Source organism: Panthera uncia, chromosome E3 (assembly GCF_023721935.1).
Source record: "Panthera uncia isolate 11264 chromosome E3, Puncia_PCG_1.0, whole genome shotgun sequence".
Taxonomy (NCBI): Eukaryota; Metazoa; Chordata; class Mammalia; order Carnivora; family Felidae; genus Panthera; species Panthera uncia.
The window spans coordinates 24,139,316-24,149,606 of record NC_064815.1 but is presented as its reverse complement, the minus strand read 5'-3'; the positions used below and the strand labels follow the sequence as shown (position 1 = coordinate 24,149,606).

The 10,291-nt window shown below is 60.5% G+C and overlaps 1 protein-coding gene across 1 annotated transcript in view; it reads left to right on the top strand.

The window, feature by feature from the left end:
* ELN (elastin) overlaps window positions 1-9,586 on the top strand; it is a 16,749-nt gene extending 7,163 nt beyond the window's left edge. Inside the window, exons 2-12 of the mRNA XM_049639382.1 lie at window positions 1,004-1,099; window positions 1,183-1,242; window positions 1,779-1,904; window positions 2,564-2,602; window positions 4,028-4,081; window positions 4,441-4,500; window positions 4,756-4,833; window positions 5,419-5,457; window positions 6,087-6,131; window positions 7,124-7,174; window positions 8,549-9,586. Of these exons, the coding sequence (XP_049495339.1) occupies window positions 1,004-1,099; window positions 1,183-1,242; window positions 1,779-1,904; window positions 2,564-2,602; window positions 4,028-4,081; window positions 4,441-4,500; window positions 4,756-4,833; window positions 5,419-5,457; window positions 6,087-6,131; window positions 7,124-7,174; window positions 8,549-8,592 (692 nt within the window). The 3' untranslated portion in view covers window positions 8,593-9,586. The remainder of the gene's footprint in view (window positions 1-1,003; window positions 1,100-1,182; window positions 1,243-1,778; window positions 1,905-2,563; window positions 2,603-4,027; window positions 4,082-4,440; window positions 4,501-4,755; window positions 4,834-5,418; window positions 5,458-6,086; window positions 6,132-7,123; window positions 7,175-8,548) is intronic.
* The last annotated feature ends 705 nt before the right edge of the window (window positions 9,587-10,291 follow it).

Below are 10,291 nucleotides of genomic sequence, written 5' to 3'. Positions count from 1 at the left end.
CCCCCCCCAACCCCCCATTCTGGAGCACGGCTCTCTCATGTTCCCTGTTCTAGGGTCTAGCGGCGCCACTCCCCCCAAGGAGGCAAGTCCCCTCGGGCTGTCACATCCTGGGCTTTCTCACAATCGTTGGCTTATCTGACCACTTTTAGGGGTGTGGATGAAGTCCTGATCAGGAAAGCAAAGTGAGAGCGGGCCCTGGTGAGCCCTCCAGGACCGGGCTCCCCATCCTTCCCAAATCCCTCGCCGCCTCCGAGTCCAGCTGGGGCCTGTGCCCCTCGGCACCTCACGCTGGGCTCAGTGGACTCCCATCTCCTTGAGCTACGGCCGGTATTTCTGGCTCCCTGACCAGCACCTTCCTGAATATGCCAAACGACAGCAGCCCTTCTAGATTCCCATCTGTAAGCCAGGCCCTGGGCCAGGGCGGGGGCAAAGAGGCAATTTGGGGACCTGCAGATATCAAGGTTCAGACCACGCAACTCAGCACTGTCTAGGCCAGAGAACATCTCAATGTCGGGGCTGCTGACCCCCAAACTCACATATGACAAACAACCCCTTTTATACAAAGCTGCTGTTTGCTGAGGCAATCCTTACACTGACTTTGCGAAGTTGGTACTACCGTTCCCATTTTACCAATGTGGAAACTGAGGTTCTGAGAGCTTAAGAGACACGTCCACATTCACACAGCCAAATGGCGGCGGAGCTGAGCTGTGAGCCCGGGTCTACCTGTCTTGCAGAGTTCCCTTTGCTGTGTAACTGCCTCCATCACCCCCGAAAGTCTCAAAGGGGCCCCTGTCCTCCAAAGGTTAAGAGCTCCTGATCCCACACATGTCTCATTTTAGGAATGAGGAAACTCAGGCCCATCAAGGGAGAGTAACTTGTCCAAGGTCACACAGCAAGTCTGTGTCTGGGCTGGGACAAGATCTCAAGGCTCTGGACTTCAAGCCTGCAGCTCTGTCTTCCTTGGTCAGGACTTGGTGAAGAATTAGCTCTTCCGTTCTTGCAGGTTTAGGCCCTGGAATCGGCGTGGCTCCCGGCGTGGCTCCCGGCGTGGCTCCTGGCATTGGCCCCGGCATTGGCATTGGCCCTGGTGGTGTTACAGGTGAGCTACTGAGTAAGAGGGCCTGAGGGACCTCTGAATCCTCCATGGGTGCCATCTCTGAACCCCCCTCCCTCCCCCTGCAGGAGTGGGGACCCCAGCTGCAGCCAAAGCCGCTGCTAAAGCGGCCGCCAAAGCCCAGTACCGTGAGTGCCCTACCACCTTTCTCCCCTCACCCCTGCGAGCCTGGGGCTGGCCCAGTGTGACCCAAGCCACGATATGCAGCCTCAGCACCAGAGGGGTTGGAAGCATAGACTGGGCCTGAGGGAGACCTGGGTTCAAGCCCTGGGTCCCACACTAGCGAAGCAACCTCCGAGTTTCCTGTCCTTATATGGGACACACGGGTGCCGACGGCAAATGTTGCAGATGGTTGTCAGAAGTGAGTTAATCCAAGAGGGAAGGAGCCGGTAGGGGGGCGGGGAATCAGGCTAGAAAGGACGGTGGTGTCCACAGCCACCGTCTGGCCCTGAATGCCAGACTGGGAGAGGCTGGACTTGGTGGTCAGTGGGAGTTTTAGGAAGACCATTCCTGGTAGGAGTACAGAGGGCAGGTTAAGGGCAAGGAGACCCCTGCATGGGTCTGGGCCCCACCCTTGGGGCCTGACTCGGCTTCCTGGGTGGGACACCCCCAGGGGCGTATGCTCCCTACCTGCTGCCACCGCACCCCTGCCCATCTCCCCCAGGGGCTGCAGCTGGGCTTCCTGCTGGTGTTCCTGGCTTTGGAGTTGGTGCCGGCGTTCCTGGCTTTGGAGTTGGTGCTGGGGTTCCTGGCTTTGGAGTTGGCGTTGGCGTTCCTGGCTTTGGGGCAGGTGCGGGTGAGGGGCCTTCTAGGGGCTGGGCGGAAACTGCCCCCTGAGCTCGGAGGAGGGAGACCTCTCTTCCTGGCCACACATTCCCGGGAGCCTTACTCAGGGGATCGTAGTAAATTCCCCATCAGGTCCTCCTGAGCAGTCAGAGACGACTAGGGTAACAGATGGGGGGCAGGCCAGGCAAAGGGAGTGCCCCCAGGCTGCTAGATTTCAGAGTTTCTGCCTGCTCAGTAGAGGAGTGACGGGGTTCCGAAGTGAAAAGGAGCCCACAACCCAGGAAAGGAGGGTGGAGGTCCCTGGGGTCAGCAGGCATGAGTGGGCCAGTCTGGCTCCCATTCAGCAGTGCACTGTGGCAAGAGGGCCACTAGGACCTCCAGTTCTTCACCTAGCCCCTGCTCTGCGTCCAGCCTCAGGCAGATCACACTGGAAGAAGGAGGCACCGTTCAGCCTCCAAGCAGCCCCAGACCAGACTGGCAGTGGCACGGTTAGATCCCGGAGCTCTGTACCTGTCAGGGTGAGCTCCGGGCCGGGAGTCTCTGTTCCAGGGCTTTGAGACGAACGATGAAGGCTGATGAAGTCAGGGAGGGCTGCCTGGAGGAGGCAGAACTTCTGGGCACAGAGCTCAGCTGCTGACCAGCCCTCTTTTCCTTTTCCCCCAGTGCCTGGATCCCTGGCTGCCGCTAAAGCAGCCAAATATGGTGAGTGCGCCCTGCCCACTGCCCACCCCCCTTGGGTGGCTTGCTTGCCGCCCTATCAGCCCTGAGAACACCTGGTCACCCGTCGCTCCTCCACGGGGCCAGGGCCCGGGGCCCGGAGCTTGCAGCGCACGGCTGGGATGGTCAGGGTGGAAAAAGGCAGTTTCTAGGACACATTAATGATGGTTCAGTAGACCTGGCTCCTGCCCCCTAAATGCCTATCATGCTTCCAGCTCCGAGACGACTTGAAACGCCCCTCACATTTCCAAACCCCCCCCCCCCCCCCCCCCCCCCCCCCCCCCCCCCGCCGGTGGCGGTTCCTTGATGAGGACCATGGTCCCTAAGGCCCTTCTGGCCCTGACAGTTTCATGGGACCCGAGGCCAGGGGCCCCGCCTACTGTCGGCCGGGCAGCTCCTGCCTCCTCTCCAGCACAGCCAGGACACCTCGTCTAGGCTCACCTCCCGCCTGCCTCGCTGTCAGCATGACTGTGCCTGCCACGAGCCTGGAGGACGTGGCAGCCCGCCTGGACAGACCCACATTGTCTGTGGCCCCCGCATTCCTGGCCTCCTAGGAGCCAGACTCGGCCTCTGCCAGGGAACCGCCAACCGGCCCCGGCCAGTCCGCTTGGGGCCCGTTTCCACTTCGGAAAATCCCGGCTTCCTTGGCCCCCACCCCACCCCCCACGGGCCTGGTGGCCCACAGGCCCCTCTCCTGTTCCTTGCCGGCTGCTGGCCTGCCTGAGTCTAACAGACGTTGCCAGGGAAACAAAGCAGTTAAGGGCGCTGGCTCCCATTTCTTGCCCGCGGAAACTTGAGGACGCCGCGTAGCCTCTGCCGGGCCTCAATTTTCTCATCTGCACAATGGGGACGATAATAGTGCCTGCCTGCCCTGTCGCAATGAATAATAAGCGGGCCACCGCATGCAAAGCACAGAGAACCGTGACTGTTGCGTAAGGCGTTCCCTGGCCATACACAGCAGCTCCGTACTGGACGGAGGTTCAGAACTCAGAGTACGTCCGCTCCCCAAACACCTGTAGTGTGAGTGGGGTAAGGATCATCATCCCTGTTAGGGAGATGGGGCTCTGGGGGTCAGAGAGGCGACAGCTATAGTGAGAAAGCAGAATTTGAACACAGGATCAGCAGGACCCGAGACGCGCGTCTTCTGCCCTCCGCAGCTCGTAGCCACCGCTGTGGCCACCTGTGGCTCCCAACACCAGCTGTCTGGGGAGGAGACAAAATGGGTGGGCCAAGGCTCAAAGGGGTCCCCCCCTTGCCCGATTGGTCAGGACAGAGCCAGGACCCATACCGAGGCTCCTTCTGCTGGGTCACGTGACTTTGGCCACCCGTCTGCTCTGCCTAGCATCCCCGGGGCAGGGAGACCTCGTCCTGCAGAAATTGGGGTGCTGACTTTCCATCATCTCTCCACAGGAGCTGCAGGGGTGGGGGCTCTTGGCGGAGTAGGTGTCCCAGGCGGTGTGGTAGGTGAGTCAAAAGCCCAGGACAGGTGGGACGCCTGGGTGGCTCAGTCGGTTAAGTGTCCGACTTCGGCTCAGGTCATGATCTCACCGTTTGCGAGTTCGAGCCCCGCGTCGGGCTCTGTGCCGACAGCTTAGAGCCTGGAGCCTGCTTCGAATTCTGTGTCTCCCTCTCTCTCTGCTCTTCCCCCACTCATGCTCTGTCTCTCTCTCTCTCTCTCTCTCTCTCTCTCTCTCCTTCAAAACTAAATAGAAACATTAAAAAATAAATAAATAAATAAATAAATAAAGCCCAGGAAAGGCTGGGCAGGGAGGAATGCTGACCAGTGGAGAGTCCCTCACTCTGAGCTCCTCCTGTGTCCCCAGGAGCCGGACCTGCTGCCTCAGCTGCTGCTGCCAAAGCCGCTGCCAAAGCTGCCCAGTTTGGTGAGTGCTGGTTGGAGGTGGGGGTGGCCCCCAGGCCCTGGGGTTTGGGGCGGGGAGGCCTCTGACCGTGCACCATGGAGCACAGAGTCCCCGACCCGCCCCCGGGGCCCTCAGAGGCATTGTCTCCCCAGGGCCCAGCCCTTCGAGGCCCCAGGAGCTCAGGCTCCACGTGGGTCCAAGGATGAGAACCCCACTGTCTGCAGACAGACCAGCTATTCCCACCATCGGGATTTGAACACGCGGCTCTCTCCACAGGCCTCGGGGGAGCCGGAGCCCTGGGAGTTGGGGGGCTCGGAGCCGGCGGAGCCATCCCAGGGGTTGGGGGCTTTGGAGGTGAGTGGCTACTCTGGAATCAGAGCGTTCATGGGTCGTGTGTGTGTGTGTGTGTGGGTGTGTATGAGAGAGAGACACGCAGAGACTGACCTTCTTTCCCACCCCACGCACCTGCCCCAGGCTGGCCTGCAGCATTTGGGGGACCTTCAGCAAACACCCTCTTGCAGTTGGGTGCCCCCTCCCCTCCCTCTCTTCCATCAGCCTCCCAGACCACTTTAAGTGGGAGTACATCAAGACAATGATGGTTGTGCCCATTTTCCAGAGAAGGAAAGCAAAGTCAGGAGGGAATTTTTTTTTCCCCAAAATCTCTGCCACCGTGGCGGGCCTCGTGTTGACATTTCCCTCTTCCGTGGGTCATCCATTGTGTCCCCCTATCCGAGCCGGCCTGAATCTCGTCCTGCGTGCTCCAGCCTGGACACACAGGAAGAGCTTACTAAAGACTTTTGGGAAGAGGGATGGATAAGGGAGGGCGGCAGGGCGGATGAGTCGGCGGGCAGATGGTAAGTGGGGCGAGCAGGTCAGGAGGGGACATGACTCGGGGAGGGCCCTGCTGTTCCTGAGCCCACATACCCCGTGTCTCCCCAGGTGTGTCCCCAGCTGCAGCTGCTAAAGCGGCCAAATACGGTGAGTTTCTCTCCTGCCCTCTCCTCTGCCCAGGTGTGAGGTTGCTTCGCACCCCACCCCACCCCTGTCCCCTGTCCCCACCCCAACTCAGGCCTCAGTCCTGCTCACAATAGCCCTGAAGGCCTGTTCTTGCCCCCAGAACCCAGAGAGGGTGCTCGGCACCCCTTAAATCGTGTGTGGTCCTAACCCCTGTCCACCTGCAGGTGCCACTGGCCTTGGAGGTGTCCTAGGGGCCACCAGGCCATTCCCAGTTGGAGGCAGGGGCCATCCATCTCTCTGTGAAATCCTCAGCTCTGCCCAGGGCCTAGAGGAGGCCTGTCTGGATAGCGGCCGGGGGACAAAGACACGTTGGGGGGGGGGGGGGGGGAGAGAGAGAGAGAGAGGGAGGATAGTCCAGGAAAGGGAACATCCTGGGCAAAGGGGCAGGCCTCAGGGTCAGGGGGTACACTGTGGGTGACAGACACCAGGCTGATGAGCCGGGGCTACGGGGCTGGAGACAAGGTTTGTAAAGAAAGCTGCTCAGCCAGTGAAGGGCACGCAGGGGGAGGGGGTGGTCCTGGGCAGAGAGGCAGTAGGCCAAGCGGCTGGAGCAGGGCCTGCCCTACACCAACCTCAAACCCCTCCCACAGGAGTTGCGGCAAGACCGGGCTTTGGACTGTCTCCCATTTACCCAGGTACACCCAGCCTCCCTGTCCCCGGGCCCCTTCCTGTCAACTCCCCCACGCCATCTGCTCAGAAGGGCCAGGCCCGGGGGGCAGACCCATGACCTCCATCACACGAAACAGGGCCTCCCCTCAGTCCTCTCCACCTCCCTTGCAAGGGCCAGGGAGCATCAGCTTTTCCAAAGCCCCGTGTCCCAGATGAGGCAAACTGAGGTTCAGACAGTGGGAGGGACTCGTCCAAGGTCACACACCGAGGGAGGCAGAGCCCCGGGCTCCTGACACCCAGGCTCAGAACTTGGCCCTCTCGGGTGGGGCCCACACTGTCCGGAAAGGCTTGGCGGGCTCCCCCGAAGCAGGTGGTGGAGCTGGGGGCCTGGGAATTGGCAGTGAGTCTGCAATAAGGAGGAGCCCCACTTCAGGCGGGGCCCTAGTTACTTTCATGGAGTCGGGGTACAATACTATGGTGGCCACGGCCTCGGGCTGGCCCTCTGATGCCAAGAAAATTCAGCCCTGGGATGTAAGAATGGGGGCAGTGATCCCATTCCTGGGGCTCCCAGCCTGGCATTTGATGGGACACCGGGAGGGAGACAGAGACCTGGCCAACCCCCCACTCCCACCCCACCCCGTCTCTGGTGTAACTGGAGAGACGGACAAGGTCCCAGAGAAAAGGAAAGGAAGTGTGTAAGGGGAGAAACAAGGTCCGTTCAAGTAGGTGGTCAGGGAGGCCAAAGCCCAGGGCATGTTAGATGGGGCAGTCAGCATGGCCAGGGTCTGACTCAGGGCGGGGGCGCCCTCCTAGCTGCTCAGACCTCCACAGGTGGGATGCCATCCACAAGGAGCATAACTGGACAGCACAGGTCAGGCTGGTGGGACTGAAGGGCAGGCTGGGGGCAGGAAGGCCTTCAGAACCTCCTGAGACAGGGTGGAGGCCTGGTACAACGTAAGGTTCTAGGAGAAGCAGGAAAGCCTGGCCCCCTCCCCAACCCCCACCCTCCCCTCCACAGGCAAACCTCCCAAGCCCTTTGGAGGGGCCCTGGGAGCCCTAGGATACCAAGGTGAGTAGAGACTCAGCCCCTGGGGACAGGGCAGAGTAGGGAGGGGCAGACAGAGGCAGGGGGCTGGGGTCCATCAGCCTAGGAGAGGGGAGCACATTTGGACTAGACCTAGCAGGGTATGGAGAGGCTGGGGGGAGCTGGACGCCCACCCCCCATCCCTGCGTCTACCTCCGACATGCACACTCAGAGCTAAGAGTGGGCCCGGATCCCCCGGGCTCACCCCAAGCCAGCCCTGGCAGTTTTTCGCTCCCTGCTGCCCACCCCCACCCGGAGGAGCCAAGGAAAAGAGAAGGGATGTGGGGAAGGGAAGAACTCAGAGGAACAGGGAAGGAAAGAGAGAAAGCGGGACAATAGACCCTAGAGTCAGGGAATTTGAGGGGTGGGTGGGGGACCCAAGGTGCCCCTAGCTGGGCAGGATGTACAGAGGCCATCACCCGGCCCAGAGCCACACCCTCGCTCAAAGATGCAGTCGTGCCTCTGGGAGCGCGGGGGGCGGTCATGATCAGCACCCCCAAAGGCACCTCCCAGCAGTGCCCAAAGGAGACCCAGAGAAGCCCAGCTCCACTCCCGTGTGCGTTCAGGCTGCACATTCCCCTGCATCCCCACCTACACAGAGGAGGCAGCTGAGGCCAGGGCAGGAAGAGGCAGAGGCAAGACCAGCCTGACCCTGTCCAGGGTACCCAGCTCTCCGTCAGGCACTATTTGATGCCTGTGGCCCTGTCACACCGTTTTCTAAGCCCCCAGCGTGAGCTTCACAGAGAGAAGCCGGTCCTGGTCCCGCTCGGCTGCCCGCTGCCACCAGGTGGCGGTAGGAGCCACGTCGAGCTCCAGGCCCTACTGGCAGACCGTGGGTGCCTCAGTGGCTTAAAACAAGGCTTGCCCATCAGTCGGTCCCCTGGAGGGGGCAGGAGTCCTGAGTGTGTGTCCCAGCTCAGCCGCTACGAGTTCTCCCTTTCTCTGAGCCTGTTCATCTGATGCACCCTCATGTTTAGGAGGACCGTCTCCTCCAGACTCTGTCAGCTGTCCCTTCCCCTCCTTTCCCTTATGGGGACTGCTCAGAGCTGCTGGCTAAAGGCTTCTCAAATACAGTAGACTCAGAAGATAGAGACCTGGTCCAGGCCAGGTCCCTTCCCCTCTCTGAGTCTTGATTGCATCACTATCCCTGCTCCCACCCAGCTGCCCGCAAGGAGTTTGTGCAATGTGACGGCTCAGAGTCTGGCGGGAGGTGGCAGCCAGACTGCTCATGGCTTTGGAGCCTCTGTTCCCCATTTCGGTGATGTGGGTGTAAGAACAGCTCGGAGCTGGTCCGAGTGGGTAGGGGCTTGAGCGGGACCCAGAGGGGGCTGGACGGTCACGCGTGCCTCCTCCACCCAGGTGGGGCCTGCCTGGGGAAATCCTGTGGCCGGAAGAGAAAGTGAGCTTCCCAGGACCGCTGACTCGCGACCTCATCAACGTTGGTGCTACTGCTTGGTGGAGAATGTAAACCCCTCGTGATCCCTCCCCCACTCCCCTTCCCCAGTCCCCACCCCGGGAGGGGACAGGCCAGGCTGGGTGGCCTCGGGAATCCGCAAAGCAAGGACACAAGAGTGGTGGCCAGGTGGGCCCCAGGAAGCCCCTTACTTCAGAGGCCAGGGGCGGGTGGGCTCGGCCCCCTGCCCCCACCCCCTTCCCACCCAGGAGCTCCCCCCTCCATACGCTCTCCATCTCCAGGGGAACTTGGTGCTACGTGCTGGTGCTCTCATCTTCCTGGGGGGGGAGGGAGGAGGGAAGGGCAGCCCCTTGGGGACCCCCTCCCCGGGGCTCCTCTGAAGATGGTGCAGACACTTCCTGGGCAGCCCCATCTCCCCCTGCCCACCAGAACCTCTCCCCCCACCTCGGCTGCGGTCCAGTTGGTACCCAAGCACCAAAAGCCTCAAGCTGGATTCGGTCATACCACCTCTTGGCCCCCTCGTCTCCCACCTATTCCCCATGACTGGGACCCCTTCGGATGGGAACACCCCGCCCCCGCCCCCCGCCATCGGGAATAGCCCTCTTGCTCTTGTGGAAACCATCCACCCGTCTGTCCATCCGTCCATCCATCCTTGTCCCCAGTTGAGCGCCCCGCACCACTAGCTGGCTGGGCGCCCCCACCGTCAACCTGGTTAACCTGTCCCGGCGGCCTGTGCCCTGCCTCCACCCCTCCACACCCCACCCCCCCCCCCTACGATGGGGCCTGAGCACCCAGGGTGTGAGGAGCTGTGCCAGCTGGGGCAGCAGGAATCTCCTCCCCAACCTGGGTCCCCCCCATGCAGTACTGTAACCCCCAGCCCTCCCTGGAGCCACTGTATTTCAGAGCATTTCCCGCCCCTGCCCCGCCCATCTCTTTGTGTCTCGCTGTGATAGATCAATAAATATTTTATTTTTTGTCCTGGATATTTGGGGACTGTTTTTGATTGTTGATGCTCTCTTGGTTTTATTTGCGTGGTTAATTAAAAAACAATTTTTTTTTTTTCCCTGATCTGGGGAGCTATATCCCCAGCAGAAAATTCATTTTAATCACTTGGGTATAACCCCGGATGAAATATATTTTTTTTCCTTTAAACAAGAAAAGAGAATTAACTGCTTCAGAAAAGCCTAATAAGTGAAAACCTTTTGAAGGAAACGGTATCATGGCCTCCTCTGTACGGTCTCATCCGCCCCAGGGACGGAAGGAACTTCCACTCTTCGAAGTGTATTTGGGAGTGCTATTTACCAAAATCACCTGCCCTTGGCTCCTGGCAGATCCATCCTTCTCCATCTTCAATCTGCCTTTTAATAATAAAGCCCCTTTATAGGGGAAGCATGGCCAGCCGGCCCCACACATGCCCACTCCCGGAGGTCTCCCCTGAGGAGGTGGCTCACCCACCCAGCCACACCTTCCCCAGGCCTCCCCCTTAGGCCCAAGAGCTGGAGCACAGGGCCTAGTGGGTGGCCTCCAGATGCTGAGGGTGCAGCCAAAGGGGTGGAGAAAACAAAAATGACCCTGTGTCCAGACCAAACCCTCGGCCTTGGTGAATAGCCATGCAGACAAGGGAGATACGGCCCCACCTAAGAAAAACCAGAAGCATTTCCCTCTGAAACATCCCCTCAAAGGAAGAG